Source organism: Squalius cephalus (assembly GCF_949319135.1).
Source record: "Squalius cephalus genome assembly, chromosome: 14".
NCBI classification, from domain to species: Eukaryota; Metazoa; Chordata; class Actinopteri; order Cypriniformes; family Leuciscidae; genus Squalius; species Squalius cephalus.
Window position 1 is genome coordinate 22,543,367 of NC_137135.1, and position 22,076 is coordinate 22,565,442.

The window sequence follows — 22,076 nt, forward strand, 5'->3', positions numbered from 1 at the left end:
TAATTCATTTAGTTTAATAGTTTGCAGCCCACTGGGAAATTTTAAGGTGACGGTAAATTGAATGTATAATACAAACTGAGTAATGAAGTTGTTGTAGCACCATCTATGGAACCAAGTCTTCCTAATTTGGGATGTCTCTCTAGAATAACAGAGTGCACAATATTTGCTGACACTTGCAGAATATGGTTATGCCTTATGGAAGTAATTATCTATTAAATGTACCATCCATAAACTGGTTTTGGCATGTAGCCACGCCATATTTTTAAATTCAAATTATAAAAAAAAATAGTAATAATAATATATGATAATAATATGAAATAGAGTGAATTATATTAAGGCATTTTTAAAGGCACTAAATGTTATGATAACAGAAACGCAACACGGTGTAATTCTCTTAAGGAGTCATTTGTCCTTGAAAATGTGCACAAGACATTAAGTCTTGTGTGAATGTGTGTGTGTACATGTATTTGTTGATGGATGCCCATGAGGGCTCCAGAAATGTTAGCAGTCACAGCTTGTAGGATGACAAGTTCAGAGCCATTGTGCATTGGCTTTAACACAAAGCTATCAAAGATTACAGCCAATTTTGTTCCCCAGCAATCAAATAAAATCCAGCATTGAGAATTAGAGTGCTGAAGATGCATTCAGTCATAGCAGTTATAATTCAGCATGGTGCTGTTGTGAAGGAGATGAAATTTCTTTGTTTTGCCAAAGTAGATGAGACAACATGTAGATCAGGGGTCTTCAACAGGGGAACCGCAATTGTACTGCAGGCATCCACAAATTAATGTCTGATCTCAAACTTATTTTGTGGACGAAATTGAAATGTGTGTTAAACAAAAATACAACATTAAGTTAACTTTGAGCGCTCATGTTAAGAAGCAACAATTCAGATAAAAGTTTCATTGTCCGTCCCACATTAAAATGCATCAAGGAAAATCTAAATCTAATTTACAAGTATCTGACTCTTCATCCATGATAATTATTTTAATGGCATAAGATATGTAAATGTACTAATGCAAGATGTGTTACTGTACAAAAAATGTTTCAGTTGTATTGTTGTTTTATAAACTGTATTTATATAAAACACACTGTTGTTTGTTTCAGAAATGTGTGCAACGGCTTGCAGTCCTCACGGCGTGTGTGGTGGAGGTGTGTGTCGATGTGCGGACGGCTGGTCGGGGCCAGGGTGTGAACAGGAGGATTGTCAGGCTCACTGTGGTGAGCACGGCATGTGTCGAAAGGGGAAGTGTGAGTGTCACCAAGGTTGGACGGGAGAAAACTGCAATATCGGTGAGTTAACAATGTTGTGAACCTTGTATTTTGTTAGATTAGCTTTAAAGATAGCTTATCCTATTCAAGGTTCCTATTTGTATTTGTATTCCTAATTGTATTTTACAGGCCAGTAAAAGTCATGGAAAAAAGGTTAGATTTCTATAGTGAATATACAATACCATTCTAGCGTTTGGGGTCAGAAATAAATCCTTCCATTCATCAAAGAATCCTGATTTTTTTTCCCAAAAAAAATTCAACATGGATAATAATAAGAAATGTTTCATAAAATCAGCAAATTAGAATGATTTCTGAAGGATCATGTGACACTGAAGACTGGAGTAAAGCTGAAAATTCAGCTTTGCCATCACAGGAATATATTACATTTTAAAATATATTCAAATAGAAAAATTTCATTTTAAATTGCAATGATATTTCACAATACAGTTTTTACTGTATTTTTGATCAAATAATTGCAGCTTTGGTGAGTAAGAAGTCTTGCCTTCTCAAACGATTGAATGGCATTGTAAAAATTTTAGCACTAAAATATTTAATTTCATTGGCTAAATATTTCTTAGTCGGTCTTAGTTAGAGATTGTGTAGAGTAAAAGCTCACAAGTCATGGTTTTTATATAAATATTTATTTTAACCATATCTTTTTAACAAATGATTGACAAATCTGAATCAAAATGATTTTGAAACATCCTTATCCAGTAATCAAAATTGACTGAGAAGGCAAAAGCATATTACATTTTGAGAAAATGCACAGCATATTGGAAAATGTAAAATTGTTCAGGGAATACTTGTGAGTAATTTTTAAATCAAACACATTGACAGCACATCAATACACTGTTGCAATTTTTCAAATTTTATGAATCACTTATGGGAGCTCACAGGTTGCCAATCGGCTAAATATGTACATGAGTTGCATTGTTAACATTGCACAAAAAATAATATTGTGTTAATAATTCCTTTTTTGTTCATTCATTGCATCACTCTAGCACACTTTCTGGACAGCAAAATAAAAGGTACAGTGCTTTATTTCATTTGCCATGGTTTGCTTTCTATGTGATCTGTGAAATAAAAAATATTATAATTACATTTTCATTGAATACAAATGTTTATGAAACCTAAAAGCAGATTCACAGACATAGACCTTGCTTCGTCAAAAAAAGTAAAAGAAAAATTCTAAAGCTGCCGTGCCTTTCTCTGATCGAGCTCTTCAACAGTACAATGCAAATATCATGAAATGTCATATTTACTGAGGAGAGGGTAAGCCGCAGCATATTAGGTGTGTGTAAACCAGCGGAGGCTGCCTGGGCTGTCTAAAGAAATGACACTAAATCACTGCATACCGCAGTATAACACCCCATGTTTAATTCTTTTCCCTGAATGTCTCTTCATGATAGCAGACTGGATAGGATATAGAGGTAAAGGTCATGCTGCCCTTAAGAGAGCATGTGGCTCTGACCCCTCTGTCTCTCAAGCATGACTTTCATTATGTCTATGTACCGTGTATTAATGTCTCCACATCTGTTCGGTTTCAGGTTTCCTGTTTTATACAGTGTAAATGTAGGCATACAGAGACACACACACAACCATCAGTCCATGCACATATACACGTTCGCATTACCCAAATCCCCATTGTTGCACATCTCACTGTCTCTTAATGTAATATTTAGCAGCTGCTAAGCTCCTTTAGTTTAGCATTTCCCTCTGTAATTTCCATATGATGGAGCACTTCTGTACACTGTCTGATCAGCTCAGCATGCTGTTTCTTCACATGGACACTGCTAGATGTGATAATTTAACAGTATTTTTCAAAATAACTTTCTTTTAACTTTAGAAGCTGCTCAGAGACTTATTTAATTTTTTTATTTCATTCAAACCATTTTCCTAGTTGGTGTTTCGCTGAATTTATTAATCTATTCTCCAGAAAAAAAGGGGGAAAAAAAATCATTTTCTAAAACAGATATTTTGTCCAGCTGTTTCATGTGAAATTACAGCTGTCCCTGAGTCCTGTTCGATGTCTTTAAAATGTCAAGTGCCAAACGTTTGACTGACTAAGACACATTCACCGTGTTTTCCCCTGTATGTTTAAGCAGTTCTTTATGGTGAGTTCTTCACCCCCTTGACACATCCTAGGCTGCTGGTTGGTCTGTGTGTATAACTGATGAATTTGTCCCGGTAGATAGCTGTCCAGGGCTGTGTAACAACAACGGCAGGTGCATTCTGGACCAGAACGGATGGCATTGCCTCTGCCAGTCGGGATGGAGAGGGGTGGGGTGTGATGTCGCTATGGAAACCCTTTGCTCTGATGGCAAGGACAATGAGGGAGGTGAGAAAATGTTGCGAAGTTGAGTGCTAAATAATTGTTTTACTATGATATGATACACACATCTGTACTAGAAATGTCTAAATAACTTTTAAAGCATCTGAATAGTTTGTCTAAAGTCCCTCGTTGTTATTTTAGATGGCTTGGTGGACTGCATGGACCCAGACTGCTGCATTCACAGCACCTGTCAGGGTCAGACGTACTGCCGCGGGGCTCCAGATCCCAGCACAATGCAACACCACAGCTCACCTAGTCCAGACACTCAGGGCTTCTATCAGCGCGTCAGCTTTCTGGTAGCTCCAGGGGGCACCCATACCCTAACAGGGGAAAACACGTTCAACCACAGGTTAGGAGCTCTTGAACTGCTGAAGAACGCTCAGCAAGGTTTGGTGAACTAAACTGATAAATATGTGGCTTGAAGGGATACTTCACCCAAAAATGGATATTACCACAAAGACGTTTTTTTATTCGCACCCCAATGTTGGTGCAAATAATCGTAGGGATTAAATACTTGAAACATATTTTCAAAATATCTTCTTTTGTTTTCCAAAAGAGATTTGGAATGGCATGAGGGTGAGGTAATGTTGACAGAATTATCATTTGTGGCTGGACTATCTCTTTAATATTTCTATACTAGGCTGGTAAGCTGCATTTTATAGTTTTTTTTTTTTTTTGGATAAGCTACTTTTTAATAATGTTCACATATTTTATGATGTCACAAAATGGCTAGTTTAGATGATTTAGGAAATGAACGTTATTTAAAAATGACTTTGACCATCAAATTGTTTTATATAGAATTTATAATATAAAGCTTTTCACTGTGACACATGGCTTGTTATCCCGTAAATTTTTATTCCGATAATTAATTTATCAGTGCTATAACATATTAAAATGTATATGCATAGAAAGTCCTTCTGGCTATGCAAGTAATTGTGATGCCGTTTGATGTGTTTCACAATATTTCCCACAATCTTAAAGTGTTTTTTTGTAACGTTTTGGGGTTGTAGATCTAACAGCATGGGGAAATAGAGCAAGACTCTCAAACTCATACGGAATAAACAATAGGCTTTTTCTTTTTGATAGGAATTCAGAACTTCAGTTTCCCTTTTGAAGACTCCATGTTGTCCTATCTAATTTTTTGCTGCTTTTATATTGCAGATAGAAAAGCCATCAACCGTTGGTATGATTTGTATGAAGAGCTAACACACCGTGTACTTTAAGAAATGATTACTTTTTCCAGTGAAAAAATTGAGCGCCTCACCTTTGCACCTCTTCAATTTGGACTCTTGAGCGAATATGTTCAATGCCCTTTGGTGTTTTCGGGCAAAGTTAACAATATGAACATTGCTGCTTGTCTTTACTGCCTTAGAGTAGGACCAGTTAACCCTCTGGGGTCCTTCATTGAACACTCACACTCAGGACCTTCGGGTCAAAAATGACCCGGAGGGCAAAATTAATATATATAAAAAAAAATCATAATTTTTTTTTTTATTATTGTTTTTAATAATATTTTTTCTTTTCTTTTTTGGTGTTTTGAGAGAATTTATGATTTATAATTAATATTTATGCAATAATTATGACCCATTTTTTCCCATTGAATATAATGGAAAATTTATATATTTTTATTTTATTTTATTTTTTTTATTAAAGCTGAATTTCATTTTAGAGTCAAGCCTAGGCCTCATGAAAACAATTTTTGAAATGAGATGGGTGCCACCTGGTGGACACATTGAGCATTTTTATCACGCAATAGCACATTTTTACCACTAGTGGATTTACAGCTCTCTGTAGAAAGGCTTGCGAATTCTAGTGATTTTTGCCTGAACAGATTTAGTCTGTTTTGCACTCTTGATGTTTTAGAGATTCACCCCTTCACTGTTGAGTCCTTTTTTCTGCATTCTGGCTTATTTGTAGATTGTATGCACAAAAAAACTCATGTGTTTTCATATTTTTGACAATTTCCCATTCATTTCCTATGGGGTCATTTTTGACGAAAGAGCAGAAGTGTGATGACCACTTAGCATGCTTGGATCATGACCTCAATATTTTGTGTGTGTTTACATACCTAATACCATAAAAGTCACCTAGTTTCGTAACATTCCGATGAAGCTGTGATTTTTAAATATTCAAAACAGATTTTTGTTATCTGAATTTATTAGTGTATGTGTATAAAAGTGTGTGTGTGTGTGTGTCTGGATGTGTCTGTTTTGCACTCTTGATGTTTTAGAGATTCACCCCTTCACTGTTGAGTCCTTTTTTTCTGCATTCTGGCTTATTTGTAGATTGTATGCACAAAAAAAACCTGTGTTTTCATATTTTTGACAATTTCCCATTCATTTCCTATGGGGGTCATTTTTGACAAAAGAGCAGAAGTGTGATGACCACTTAGCATGCTTGGATCATGACCTCAATATTTTGTGTGTGTTTACATACCTAATACCATAAAAGTCACCTAGTTTCGTAACATTCCGATGAAGCTGTGATTTTTAAATATTCAAAACAGATTTTTGTTATCTGAATTTATTAGTGTATGTGTATAAAAGTGTGTGTGTGTGTGTGTCTGGATGTGTCTGTTTTGCACTCTTGATGTTTTAGAGATTCACCCCTTCACTGTTGAGTCCTTTTTTTCTGCATTCTGGCTTATTTGTAGATTGTATGCACAAAAAAAACTCTGTTTTTTCATATTTTTGACAATTTCCCATTCATTTCCTATGGGGTCATTTATGACCAAAGAGCAGAAGTGTGACTACCATTTAGCATGCTTGGATCATGACCTCAATAATTTTTGTGTGTTCACATACCTAATACCATAAAAGTCACCAAGTTTCGTAACATTCCGATGAAGCTGTGATTTTTAAAAATTCAAAACAGATGTTTGTAATCTGAATTTATTAGTGTGTATGTGTATAAAAGTGTGTTTGTGTGTGTGTGTGTGTGTGTGGATGTGTCTGTTTTGCACTCTTGATGTTTTATAGATTCACCCCTTCACTGTTGTGTACTTTTTTTCTGGATCGTGGCTGATTTGTAGATTGTACGCACAAAAAAACTCTGTATTGTCACATTTTTGCCAATTTCCCATTCATTTCCTATGGGGGTCATTTTTGACCCGAAGGTCCTGAGTGTGACTATTTTTTTTACAGCCACTTAGACTACTCAAATCCTGTCCCCAATTTTTTTGGGTGTTCATATACCAAGTACCAACAAAGTCACCAAGTTTCGGACCATTCTGATGAAGCTACGATTTTTAATAATTTTTTATTTAAACGCTTCGGGTCATTTTTGACCCGAAGGACCCCAGAGGGTTAAGAAAAACTTGTTAGAATCTCTTAAGAATATTTGGCTGATGAAGCTTTTGATTATGCCTTGATGAGGAAACTTCTCATCCCGCCCATCTGCCCTGAAGTTCCTTTTGTTCGCACACTGAGAAATTATCGCACAATTAGTCTAAAGGTGCGAGATTGCTGGTCAGACACTAAATGGTGCTTGGTAAAATAATTTGTGCTGTAATTACATCTATTAAGATTATCAAAACAGACTGGCAGAGGAAGGTCAGGTGCAGTGGATTGAGACATTTTATAGTTGATCTGGACATTTAAGATATCAAATCTAAAAATGTTATACATAAAATATAAAAAATGTAATGCTGCTTTTTTTAAAATAAGAAGTCTGCTGACCTTGAAAATCAATGCAATGGTTAAACTACCTTTGCTTTCTTTCAGAACCACATTTACGTCTTTTTTTGCGTGTGTTTGTGTTTATTTAACAGCCTGGTGTCTGTAGTGCGCGGACAGGTGGTGACCAGTGACGGCACTCCACTGATTGGGGTGAATGTGTCCCTTCTTCATTACCCCCAGCAGGGTTATACCATCACCAGACAGGATGGCATGTACGTACAAATATGTTGTACTCAGACACAGACAAGCACATACGTATACACACATAATTATGCTAATACCTATCCTTAAGATAGTCAGTGAGAAACCAGTTTGCATAGTCTTATGCAAATTCCTATTTACATTTCACTCCTTCCCACACAAGTCAAGTTAGGTCAAATCATCACAGACTGATAATGTCACTTACAGGCAACACATTACAACTTGATCTAATGTCATTTTATGACCCAGCAAGGTTTAATTTACAGATCACATTAGCATATATTTTTTGTAAACACAAAATAGAATATAATACACATCTCCACAAATGTTATATATACATATATAAGTATATATATAAGTAAGTACTAAAGATGATTGCCATGAAGGGGTTGAATAATTTTTAGTATGCAGAAGTCATTAAAAGTTGCGCTTTCAGTTTGGGGACACCACTTAAAACATTAGTTGTGTTGAGCTATTTCAATTACTTTTGTTTAACTTGTTCATTGCAAACAGCTGAAAGTCTGTAAATTTTGCCATTAAACCTGATTTGCAATGGGGGTTGAATAATTTTGATTACAACTGTATGTGTGTGTGTGTGTGTGTGTGTGTGTGTGTGTGTGTGTATTATATATATATATATATATATAATATTTGTACATCCATATATCATATATAGCCTAATTCAGATTACTCTTTATTTTGATGGTCCACCTTAGACATTCTACTAACTATAATTATTAGGGCCCAAGCCCTGAAAGGGCGAAGGCCCTATTGTTTTCGTAAGGATTTTTTTTTTTTTTTTTTTTCTTTTTTTTTTCATTATTTTTTTTTGTGCCTTTTTGCCACTTTTGGGGCCCTTACCATGCTCAAAAACTCTTGAAACTTTGCACACAGGTCAGGACCCGCGGCCATCAGGGCCGGACTGAAGCTGGTACCCGGGCGTGGCAGGGGGGCTCGACAGCGCCCCCTGGAATGGGGTCCGAAATCTTGGTCCATATATCAAACATGCTTGCATGTAATAATATGAAACTCAGTACACATATAGATCTCATCGGGCCGCACAACTTTCGTGCTCTAAGTTTTACAAAAGCCCAACAGGAAGTCGGTTATTATACGTTGTTTGGAAAACGCATACAATGGAATGTGAAATACTCCTCCTAGGGAATTCATCCGATCGCCGCCAAACTCGTTGTAAATGAAGTCAAGACATTGAGGATGAATTCTTGCGAACAGATTTTTGATATCTCGAACGGTTTGGCCGTGGCGAGGAAACGAATTTATGGCGAATAATGGGACACAGGAAGTGTGTTATAACTTCTGCATACATTATCTGATCTTGCTGAAACTTCAGCAGTGTATTCGTTGTAAGAGGCCGATCACATGGATGTGACCTTTGTGAGTCAAAGTTATAGCGCCACCAACTGGCAGCAGGAAGTGTGTCACTTTCAAAATGCTTTGAAATCACTTTCTTATTTTTACCCGATTTGCTTAAAACTTTATGTGTATAATGTAAACGCACGGCAGATGTAGACCTGTGAAAGGATTATTGATATCTTAGATACTGTTGCCGTGGCAACGCATCAAACTTTAATATTCTTTTCGGATGCGTTTGAGACTCTTAGCATGCTTGAAATTGGATGAAACTCGACAGACACATAACACTTATTAGCCAGTAGACATGTGAAAAGTTTCAGAAACGGGCGTGGCAGGGGGGCTCAACAGCGCCCTCTTGAACAGGGTCTGAAAACTTGGTCCATATATCAAACACGCTTGCATGAATTAATATGAAACTCGGTACACATATAGATTTCATCGGGCCGAACAACTTTCCCTCTGTCAAGTTTCACGCCAGCCCAACAGGAAGTCGGCTATTATGGGTTGTTTGGAAAACGCTTGCTGTGGAATGTGATGTACTCCTCCTAGAGAATTCATTCAATCACCTCCAAACTCAGTCAGCATGAAGTCAAGACATTGAGAATGCTAAATTGCGGACGGATTTTTGATATCTCGAACGGTTTGGCCGTGGCGAGGAAACAAATTTATGGCGAGAAAAGAGAGGAGACGAAGTGTTATAACTTCTGCATACATTAACTGATCTTGATGAAACTTTAGCAGTATGTTCGTGGTAAGAGGCAGATCAGATGGATGTAACTATTGTGAGTCAAAGTTATAGCGCCACCAACTGGCAGCAGGAAGTGTGTCACTTTCAACATGCGTTTGACAAAAGTGGGTGGGTTAGTTTTACCAACAGTTACAAAAATCAGTATATATATTGGTCTCACCGAGCCGGACAACTTTCTAATTTACAGTTATTAGCTCAGAGCAAAAGGAAGTCAGATATTTTGGTTTGAATGTGGATTTAACTGGTTTATTTTATTCACACCAAACTTTTTCAAAATGATAAAGATACATTAAAGATGCTAAATTGTGAACGGATATTAAACATCTCAAACGGTTTTGCTATAGTGAGGGACTAAAGTAAAGTAACACTAAAAGCCTCATATCTTCAAAAATGTAATTATACACCATTTATTTCGATATAAAAGTATACAAATATCACAACTAAACCCATTTTATTCTTTTTTTTTAAATTTAAGAATTATTTATAAGTTTAAAAATAGTAATTGTACTATTTAGTCCCATAAAATCAAGTCATACATAGGGCTATTCTGCCCTCTTGTGTTCAAAATCAGGTAGGCCTATTGTATCTATATAAAAATATACTAGGTATGTGACGGTGAGAATATTTTACCACCGGTTAATCGACGTGTGACACCGCCTGGGCGACTTAAAAGCGAAAGTAAAATATGTTCATCTGCACTGACATTGATAGTGGTTGAGCGAGCGTTTCAAATGAATTCCTATGGAAGTAGGAATTAACTGAAAAACGTTTACTCTGTTCTGCTCGTTCCTCGCCGTGGACGCGCACCGTTATGAATGCCCGTGCAGTCGTGAGCATTTTAGTTTCATTTTAAAATTAGCGCCTTTCAGGGGGTGGATTGCTTGAAATTATTTTACAAAAGCACAATGTTATTGCGACTGTACACAAATATAAGTTAACACTTTGCAGTTTGAATGTCGTCCTGTATAATGACGGACTATGTTTTTATGTGTCCACTGTTCAATCGCGCCCACGCCACACACACACACACACACACACACACACACACACACACACACACACACACACACACACGGTTTACTATCTTTGTGGGGACTCTCCATAGACTTAATGGTTTTTATACTGTACAAACTGTATATTCTATCTCCTTACACTAACCCTACCCCTAAACCTACCCATCACAGAAAACTTTCTGCATTTTTACATTTCCAAAAAAACTCATTCTGTATGATTTATAAGCTTGTTTACCCATGGGGACCTCTATTTAGGTCCCCACTGTGACACGAGTCCCCATGAGTCTGTGTGCATTCTGGTTGAAGTCCCCACCGGGATAGAAAAACATGAACACACACACACACATTCCAGCATTGCAATCTTGACATCGCAGCCTGTTCATTGTAGACTTAATAAAATATAATAATAAAATAGTCAACCTAACATATAAAAATTACACTGCTCTTAATAGTCAGTAGTACAATTCGTACATTCACAGTAAGCACCGCTCCACTGTGATGTTTCCAAGTACATTATTGCGCGTGTGAAGAGGATGCTTTTTTCCGTCGATATTGGAACACGAGTGAAGTACAAAGCCTATAATAAAGAATAGTTTAGCATCCAAATACATGGCAAATGTTGAAACATTTTGATTCTAATGAGAGGGTTACGTGAGCCCAACACTGCTTACTTTCGTTTTATTTTTACATTAAATTTAAAGGATTTGTTGTGGAATATTTTGAGTGATTCATAAAATCAGAATAAGGTAAGTCAAGTAATATTTTCTGTCTTTTATATATTTATATATGTATATGTGTATATATGTATATGTGTGTGTATATATATATATATATATATATATATATATATATATATATATATATATATATATAAATATAGCTGCGAGCAGCGATGAAGGGCCAAAGCCGGCGGTACCGCCACCCCGGTGCCTTTAGGTAACTAAAGGCCCCGGGGTTGCGGTGCCACCGGCTTGGGCCCGTAATCGCTGCTCGCAGCTATATTTTAATTTTGCAACTATATGTCAACTAACTCTCATTAGAGTATTAGTAGACTGTATTAGACTGTTAGGACTAGGTGTTAGGGTTCAGGGGCCCTATGTATAAAGCCACTCAGAGTAACATTTTAGTCTTACGTGTGTAAAAATTCTAAGAATGACATCATTTTACTCTTTTTCCTAGATTTAAGAATAAGTGTGATTCATAAAGAACGCTCCTAAAATATTTAAGAGTGCTGGAGAGGTATCCTAACCTAGTTAGTTAAAAAAAAGATGTAATGTATTAATTTTATGTATTAATTTAAATATATATTAATGTATTATAATGAGATATGTATATTATGTTATGTATATTATAATATGATGACAGGGAGTTAAATAAACGATACAGGCTTGATCGTAAAGGTATTCTTTAAGTAACTGAATATGTAAGAAATGTAATAATCTCTCCCACTCTACAAATCAATGCTCTGACTGCAGTAATGAAAGTAATAATGATATTTTTTGGTGACTGGAAAAATGCAGCAGTGCACTGGTGATGACTTTGGCCCTTCAGTCCACAGCAAGCAGGGTCTTAAATAGCACTATTGTGGCACTGACCACACCAAACAGTAGTGGCCAAAAGTGATGTGTGAATTTTGTTTTGTTCTTTTATGAAGAGCCAAACAAGCCAAAATTCATTCTTCTACTCTCAGACACATACATTCTCCTTTCACATACATACATTTCTACTCTCACACACATACATTCTTCTTTCACATACATACATTTCTACTCTCACACACATACATTCTTCTTTCACATACATACATTTTACTCTTATGCAAATGTATTCAAAGTATACATTTAATATTATAAATAATAAATGTATGTAAGAAGAAAATGTACAGTATGTATGTCTGAAAAAATATGTGTATGTAAGAGAATAATGTATATGTGTGAGAGAGAGTATATTGGAAACGGAAGGCGTATAATGGAACCGGAAGGCAGGTCTTGCACGATCAGGGTCACCGGACTGCGGTCAAGCCAGCAGTGGTTTGAAAATACACGGTCAAGCCAGCCGCCAAAAAAATGGGTGTGCGCCTATTACTATGATTACGGTTAATTCAGGAACAGCAGCGAGATAACTTTTTATCTTAGGCGGATGTCCGCGGCCGCGCTGTCGGATGTCGTGCGGGAGATCGCGACTTGACAATGTTTAAAAGAGATTCATTTTCAGTGCACTCAATGTTTTTGTAAAGAGAGTTTACAGTTATAAAGTTAAACAGCATCGTCAGCTTCATCTTTGTATGCACCTAAGCCTGGGACAGCTTAAAAGAAGTCTAGAGGACTCCTAACTCACTAAGACCTATTCACAAACCGCTTTTTGTGGCATTTCACGTTGCGATGTTTTGAAATGCGTATGCGACGGCTACAGGAGCTTCCAATCGCGAGGGAACAATTTTGCATTGTAGGCATAACTAGGGATGCAATAACGCCACCAACAACAACCAAAACTAGGCTACTCATTGCATGTAAACTAAATGTAACGTTTCATTGTGAATCAAATTAAAATGTTCTTCTCTTTGCAAACGTAGGCAGAGGCATATAGTGACAGATTAATTAAATAATGTTGCGAAGATATTGCATCAATCCATATGTTTCATTAGGCTACTAGGCTATTTGTTTTGCCTTACTCTTTATTCATTTAGGCTATTTATTCAGTTATTCATCATCTTCCGTCCTTCGCACTACTTGTGTAGCGCACGCATTCTCAGACCTGTCACCTGTCACCACATCATCGTAGGGGAGGTGTTTGGAATCATTCCCGCGTTACAATCATCAGCCTGAGTGAAGGTGGTCACTTCAGTCAAGCTCGTGCATGAGTAATGACGTCATCCATAGCAACGAAGACTCACTCTTAGTTTAGGAGTTGTCATTTTTCTTTACTAAGAGTAGGTATGAAAGGCGTTGTGAATAACTTTTAAGAGAAAACTCCTAGCTAAAATCTTTTAGTGCGATTTAGGAGTAAATGGTAAATGGACTGCATTTATATAGCGCTTTCACAGACCTATGGCCACCAAAGCGCTTTACATAGCCTCACATTCACCCATTCACCCATTCACTCTCTCATTCATACACCGACGGTGGTGTCAGCCATGCAAGGCGCCATCCAGCTCGTCGGGAGCGGCTGGGGTTAGGCGTCTTGCTCATGGACACCTCGGCACTTGGTCAGGTGGAACCGGGGATTGAACCACCAACCTTTCGGTTTGTAGACAACCTACATGAACCACTGAGCCACTGCCGCCCCTAGTACTCCTAGTGGTAAGATAAAATGCTTTGTGAATGCGGCCCCTGATTACCTGTGGCAGTTGTTTTCATGAGTTCACACTTACAAATGATCGAATAGAGTAAAAGAATATAATAAGCGTATTTGCTGTCCAAGGGGATCGAGGGCTCTGAGCTTGTAATTTAGCCCCGAGTTATACCCCGTATCCCCAGCCGAGAGTGAGGAACGGGGTGGCGGAGGGATGCAGAAAACTGTCGAGGTACTAGGTGAGTCAGCTCTCGGCTGTGTATATATACCTCCTCTCGAGCTGATTAGATAGACCGTTTGAACGTCCGCCTCCCGAACTTTGTTTATAAAACATTATTCGTCACTTGAATTCTGCAATCTCTTGAGATGCAGACATGTAAGAGGCTGACAATTAGCTGAACATATGCTAGTTTAATAGTGACGTTTAGCTACATTTTAAAACCTTTATTTGAATTCTAAAATATTGATATGATTAAATCACTGACAGAGACCCCTCCCCTATCAGCCAATCACTGTGGGCATAGTTAATAAGCATGTTGACATCATCCATAGCAACGAGGTCTACCCCGCCCTTACTCTTAGCTTAAGACTTCTCTCTATTCCTTTGTAAAAGTTGGTCTCAGCAGCTTTGTAAATATGTTTTAAGAGAAAACTCTTAACTAAGAACTTTTACTGCCATTTAGGAGAACTCTTAGGGGCAGATTTACTAAACAGGGCAAATTAGCGTGAGAGCGCAATTCCTAAACAGCGCCGATGGGAGTGTAGTGTTCTGTGCGTGATCTACTGACGACGCGCAAATTAAAGAACACAGACTCAGTCAGATCATTTCCATAATGACCAACGCAATCTACCAGTTAGCATCTGGTTCAAGATGTGCTTTTTTTGGGCATAAAAAAATGGTGCAAAGACCATTACTTTGACAAGCGCAAACCTTAGGAAATGACCTTGTTTGATTCATTTAAATACTCTCCTCCCATAAATTTTGTGCCTGAAAGGGAAACTCCTACAAATGCATATGCAATAAGGTCAGCCGCAAAAATAACTGTGTCCACACCTTTTCAGTGCTAATTTTTCACTTCGTGTCTTTAATAAATCCCGACAGTCATTTTTTTAACACCAAAAGAGGGTTTGTGCTGGTGCAAGCTGTCAGTAAATCTTGCCCTTAGTGGTAAGATACAGCCCTAGGTTAGGCCCTAGGTCTATTGGAGAAGCATCAAAATAAAGTGTTATCAAATATTAAGCAGACAGTCTACTGATACTCTATTGAGAGTTAGTTGGCATGTACTTGCACAGTTACTTTTAATCAATAGAATGTCTAAAGTGGACCACCGAAATAATGTGTTACCATAATTTAAATGATTATGCAATTTAAGTAATAATTGTTTTTAAAATGAACACTTATTACAAACAAAAAAACGAATTACACATTAAACAATCTGGCAGTGATGATACTGTTTTAATCATGAAACATAAGTAAATAAAACAGTTGCTTGATTTTGAGTCTGACAAATGATGATTTACAGTAGATGAATCAGATGGTAATTCATTAGCCGTTCTGACAAATCAAATAAATTCAGTGGAGGATTTAAGACTGATTTAAACTGAGTGCAAAAATCTGATCTGCACACACATACATTAAAAAATATGAAAAATATCACATTCAAACCCCATTTTAACTCTAGTTATACAACATTAATGCAGTCAGCAGAGTTTAACTTTAAGTTCTGTGCTGATCTGACCTTCTTGTACCTTTATAATAATCCCTTTAGTCATTATCCATCATTATCAAGAATCACACAGATCAGCAGTTAATGCGAGTCTTCTACTCAGGGGTCACGTGTGGGAGTGTGCATGTGTATGTGTGGCGATCGTATGCCTTTAACTGAGGCATGACCATAATGCATTAAAAATGTAATTTTCGTTTCAATAGAGTTTAATGAAAGAATGAAAAATACTCAAGGGATGGGTCTACATCTCTAAAGAAGGAAGGCCGATGTTGGGGATTATCTGATATATACACAGATCCCTCCTAAAAACCTGCACACAGGGGAATGGTCTTCAGATAATCATGCTTGTTCAGTGCTGGTGTCTGCTCTTGGTTAGCAAGCGTGTCCAAGGGGAAACAGAGGGAAAGAAACAGCTTTAAAGGCTGATGGTCTGGAACAGTGGCCCAGCCATGCCCAGATCGAAAAAAGGAACAGGAGCAGTTAGTGAGAATTTCAAGGCAGTGGCACTTCAAGGATGTGTATGTCTGTGTGTATGTGCGTAAAGTCCCCTTCCGGGCAGAGAAGACAGCAGCTCATATAGAGCACAACTTCAAAGAGACGCCCCTTCATTTCCAAATCTGCGCCTACCTCCTCATTACACCATGCTAATTAAAAAAGGGCCTGCGCTAACTGCTACCTCCAGATCTCTCATCCAAATCCCTGAAACGTAAAAAGTTACATCACATCTTCCCTTATCAACTAATAGAACATCTTAAATGTGCTAGTGAACTACTGATAAAAGACAGAGAAGTACATGTCATTTAGCTGTTATTTTCATTGGATGTTTGAATCGGATACAATTCTAGCAGAGGATATGGAATGTGGAAGACATCACTAACTAAGCGCTGTGATGGAGCTAACAAACCATGAAATTTGGAGAAAACACGTGCGCTTGTCAATGTGATAACAGGAAATTATGAATCTCACTTAGCCTTCATATGCCCTCTGCTCCCACACAAACAATGTGAGTTTATGGCACGATTTATGTCTTAAACTCATATAAATGATGAAATATTATTAAAATATACACTACTATTTAAAAGTTTGGCGTTGGTACAATTTTCTTCTGCTCTCTTATGCTCACCAAGGCTGCATTTATTTGATACTGTAAAATAAAAACTGTAATATTGTGAAATATTGTGAAATATTGCTACAAACTGTTTTCTATATTCTAATATTTTAAAATGTAATTTATTCCTGTGATGGCAAAGCTGAATTTTCAGCATCATTACTCCAGTCTTCAGTGTCACATGATCCTTCAGAAATCATTCTGATATGCTGATATGATGCTCAAGAATCTTGATCAAAGATTTTTTCCAGGAATCTTTGATAAATAAAAAGTTTAAAAGAACAGCATTCATTTGATATGAAAAGCATGTGTAACAACATTAATGTATTTAATGTCACTTTTGAACAATTTAAAAGTCTGTGCTGAATAACTATGCATTCTTTCAAAAACATTTTTACTCACACCAAGCTTTTGAATAGTAGTGTGACATAACTTAAGTTGCTTTTGATACATTTCTCATACATACAACATAGAAGTACCATGTATTAAATTGCAGTGATTATCATGGTACAATGATAATAATGACATGTACCATTGGAATAGTATATTTTTGGACTGTAGCAATACCATTGTAGTTTTTTTTAAATACCTTATCATCACTGTACCATGATACCACTGTAGCACTGTTTTGGAAGAGTAATGTAATTGTCTATCATACATGAGCTGTTGTGAAAATTGTATTTTTACCCAACTGCAGGTTTGATTTATTGGTGAACGGAGGGACAGCAATGACGTTATGTTTCCAGCGTGCTCCGTACTCCTTTGTGTATCGCACGGTGTGGTTGTCATGGAGAGTTTTCCATGTGATGGACACGCTGGTGATGAGAAAAGAGGAAAGAGACACGCCAACCTGTGAATTTAGTGGCCTTGACAGACCCTCGCCCCGAATCACCGCGTCACCACTCTCCACCTTCTACCGCTCCAGCCCCGAGGCCAGCCCCATCATTCCTGAGACACAGGTGACTCATACCGCATCACATCTTGGAGTAAAATGAGTCTTGGTTAATTTTTTTCCAGAAAATCTAAATAAATTTGACTATGTGTCTTAAGCCCATCTGATTTAATGATATTTTATGTACAGAACATACTATATGGTCAGGAAAACAAGACATTCTTATGCATGTATTGCTTCTGAATTATGACAGTGGTGTACTATATTATGTTCCTGTGACATAAATAATTTACATTACATGCTCATAACATAAGTCACTTTTAAGGCCAGAAGTGGAAGTCAGCAGGGATCAGACGTAATTAAAACAAATTGTGTGTAAATTCACGGTAAATTATGATTTTATATAACTCATTCTGAAGATGTTCATATGATGCTGCTTGAAAATGGCATTGGTCATCTTTTTAACCAGTTATAAAGACTCTTTTTAACTATTGACTTCTGGGTTGCCATACACTAATGTTCAAAGGTTTGGGAAATGTATATTTTAAAATATAATTTATTCCTGTGATTGCAAAGCTAAATTGTCAGCAGGCATTACTTGATTCTTTAGTTAAATATGATATAGTGATTTGGTGCTCAATTAATATTGTGCTTCTTAATATTTATATGAGGATTCTTTAATGAACAGAAAGTTTGAAATAGCATTTATTTTAAATAAAAACACTTTTGTAACATTATAAATGTATTTACTGTTACTTTGGAACAATATAATGCATCATTGGAAAATTAAAGTATATCAATTTTTTCCCAATAAATAAATAAAATGAATGAATAAATAAATCTTACTGACCCCAAACTTTTGAACGGTAGTGTATATCCACCCCCGAGTGAAGAATGAATTCATAGTGTTTAATAAATTTGCAAAGCAGTGCATTTTGTTACAAATAATTGTAATACAAATTAAAATAATCCACAAGGAAATTTACAGAACAAGCAATTAACTTCCTCCCTCATGCACGTTTTTAATCACAGGTTCTTCATGAGCAGACGGCCATTCCTGGTAGTGATTTAGACTTGATTTACTTGAGTTCACGTGCTTCAGCCTACAAACCTGTTCTGAAGGTCATCTTGACCCAGTCCAGCGTGCCCTTCGGCTTGGCTCGGATCCACCTCATGGTGGCTGTGGAGGGCAGAATGTTTCAGAAGCAGTTCCCAGCTTCACCCCGGCTCTCTTACAGCTTTATCTGGGACAAGACTGATGCGTACAGCCAGAGAGTCTACGGACTCGCAGAGGCTGTAGGTAGGTAGCAGAACAATGGGAGGAAACAGATCTATATAAAGCCCTCTGTGTATGAATATATTATTAACTTGGACTGATTTAAACCAAGATACAATTAATCTTTTTTTCACCCAGATAATTCTTTGGCAAGATGAGTAAAAACTCTCTAAAAACTGGTTGTACAAGCCAAACTGATGAGGTGAAGGTGACTTATTATGATACAGACCAAAAGGTTGAACTTAATATTCTCTGAACCTTAAACTAAAGGGATTTAGAACAGAGAATCAGGACAATAATATGGTTTCATTTTAATACGGCACAAAATGTGATTTAAACCTTGCTGAAAATACACATAGTTCAAAAGCCAATCTCATTTTGTTAAATTGGTAGCATATGCTTAATCTTTATCTGAACCATCTTTTTGCTAAACTGGCTCTAGGTTGTGTTCTAACAATAAATAAAATCTACAAGCAGCTGCATTTTTCTAGTCCATCTTTATATTGCTGACTCCTCTTTGCATGTATAATTAGTCTGCAAAGGAAGCACACTGAGAAACACCAGCTTTTAGAAGGTCACAGGTCCATTTGGAAAATGTTGCTATGACTGGACTCATTGTAATCATGCCATTTGCTGAAATATTTCTTCCTTAATGTTGTAACTGCTCTGAAATAGTAACTGCAACAGTTTCTGATTATGCATGAACAATAAATTGCCAATACCGCATATACTGTGCCAGTTTTACATACTTGAATGTGAGCAGCCTATAGAATTAAAAATGTTTCAATGCTTTAAATATATAAATATGCTTAAAATATTTGGTTGTAAAATTGTTTAAAATATTATTTTTAAGTGATTAAATTAGGTGTAGAAAAACATTTAAAGATAATGGATGCCTTTTGCCCTGTTTTTCCCCCCATACTGTAGTATCTGTGGGCTTCGAGTATGAATCATGTCTGAATGTGATCCTGTGGGAAAAGCGGACAGCCACACTGCAGGGATATGAGCTGGAGGCCGCCAACATGGGTGGCTGGACCCTGGATAAGCATCACATCTTGGATGTGCCAAACGGTAGGAATCGCTTATTAAACCCCATCGGAACCACCTCATGGGAAATGTCCCCTCACCAACTCAGGGGTCAGTGCCTCTACCTGGACTCATTGTCATAAATATTCATCTTAACGTGAAATATGGTTCATTGCCTAATTTGCACATAATAAAGCAGAGTTTGAAAGGGCTAATCGCTCACGGTGATGACAGATTAAATCGGAATCATTAACACAGCGTGCCAAGTCAGAGCTGTGCTCTCCAACATTATGGGGGACATGATTTGGCTGAATGAACTTTATCCAGTTTTCAGGCGCAGAATGCATACTTATAGCTTAATTCAATAAAAGTGCCATTAAAACACAAGCGTGAATATGGAAATGTGGCATTATTCCACCAGACATTCCCTGTTCCTTTGTCTCCATAATGAAACAGTGTGACAGGGAAACCCATTCTGTCAGCTTAAATCTCCACATTCTCACAGATAATGGCATCTTTTTATTCTTGGTAAATGACGATGTGTGCACAGTTTGAACCGGATCCAGCAGTCGAATTTAATGGTGCATTTTGAGAAAGAAGTCAGCTCTGCAGTGCATCCTGATGCCTTAAACGAAAACACAAGATTAGACTGACACTTTTCAGGTGCGGTTATTTCTCTAGAGTTAGTTAGTGTGACACCATCTGATTGTACCTTGCCTGAACCAAAGAATTTAAGCCTCTTTTTGATTGCTGGCTAAATGCCCAGTTGGGGTTGGGATTTCCACACCCTTTAATCTGACGACCTGCCAAACAAATGGTCATGGCCTTCTGCTCAACCCTTATTTGTGCACCTCTAGACAGTTTATCTAGTTTAAGCACTATTCCTACCAATAAGGCTTCAATTCTCATTTTACACCTCGAGCGCCAGAGTAGATTAAACCAATTGCAGATTTTTTTAGGATATAGAGGTGGCTTATATCATTATCTTATTTTAGATTAGACCATTATTATGGAAATTTTATCATGTCTTCGTTAATACTGATTATCATCAGTTAATAGTGCATTTAATTGATTTGCGAAATCCAGCAGGATGCATCACATCACTTTATTCTGATTGTTTGTTTTTTTATTTAATGCATGTAGATGAAATCATGACATTTTTACATGTTTTTATGTTAAATATTTGGGAATTTTTATACTGCTTAGATTGCTTGCTGGTGAAGTTCATAGACTTTGAATTGAAGATTAACCGCATTGTTTTTGCTGTTTTTGTGAACTAAATCTGTCAAAAACCTCACAGACACAGTTGAAAGCGATGGAACAAAAAGCCCAGGAACTGCATCTTCTGATAGAAAGCACTGAGGCAGAGAGCCTCTGTCCTAGAGCTCTCAGCTCTGTTAAATATAAATCCATAACATGATCTTCTGTTCTTCTTTGTCTCATAACTAAATAATGGCAGGTTTGCGGTTAGGTGAGTTTCACACTGTGTTACTCAGTATGTATCTACTTGCTCATAATCTTCTTAGTCATTGAATTACAGATTTAGAATGGCTCTTAAAAGGGCTTAAGACAAAAATCTGGCTCACCCTGGTTAATCTGAGTTCTATAAATTAAATGAAAGCTTTGCGCATTAGGGCATGTCACCTTTACCATCTTTTACGATTAGTGCATTTCTGTATATCAGAAGCGATCCATGAGAAGTGATGGAGATGGGAAAATTGTTGTCCTGAATAACATGTCACAAATGTAATCAATTTGCCAAAGGGAGATCTTCTCTTTGACAGTCCCATTTGTCTCACTGATTGATAATGCAGAGCCTCTCATATCTATGGCTTACAGGTCTGATCAGCAGTCAACGGCCTTGCAAACTGTGTGCTTGATCTTATATGTATGTGTTTGAGCATGAGCTACATCCCATTGCTGAGCTTTTACTCATAACACAACCAAACTCTGAGATTTTAAATATGAATCATAGTGGTTCAAAAGTCTGAGACTATTGTATTTGTATTTGTATTGCTTCTATTTTGTATTTTTCTACTTTAACGCAAACAAAATATTAGGGCTGGACCCGAATATTCGAATAATCGTTCGGTGGGTTGGTATTCGATTAGAAAATTTGACATTCGAATATTGTTTTTT

At 37.0% G+C, this 22,076-nt stretch overlaps 1 protein-coding gene across 6 annotated transcripts in view; it reads left to right on the plus strand.

Moving 5' to 3' along the window:
* Window positions 1-22,076, plus strand: part of LOC307171158 (teneurin-3) — a 137,083-nt gene that overhangs the window by 95,302 nt on the left and 19,705 nt on the right. For 2 of the 6 annotated variants that reach the window (XM_079892616.1, XM_079892617.1), the window contains exons 12-20: window positions 1,108-1,293; window positions 2,274-2,300; window positions 2,682-2,702; window positions 3,464-3,610; window positions 3,746-3,953; window positions 7,374-7,493; window positions 17,441-17,702; window positions 18,668-18,935; window positions 19,839-19,982. In XM_079892616.1, coding sequence (XP_079748742.1) covers window positions 1,108-1,293; window positions 2,274-2,300; window positions 2,682-2,702; window positions 3,464-3,610; window positions 3,746-3,953; window positions 7,374-7,493; window positions 17,441-17,702; window positions 18,668-18,935; window positions 19,839-19,982 — 1,383 coding nt within the window. The remainder of the gene's footprint in view (window positions 1-1,107; window positions 1,294-2,273; window positions 2,301-2,681; window positions 2,703-3,463; window positions 3,611-3,745; window positions 3,954-7,373; window positions 7,494-17,440; window positions 17,703-18,667; window positions 18,936-19,838; window positions 19,983-22,076) is intronic. The other 4 variants (XM_079892621.1, XM_079892620.1, XM_079892618.1 and 1 more) reach the window with 3 other exon arrangements.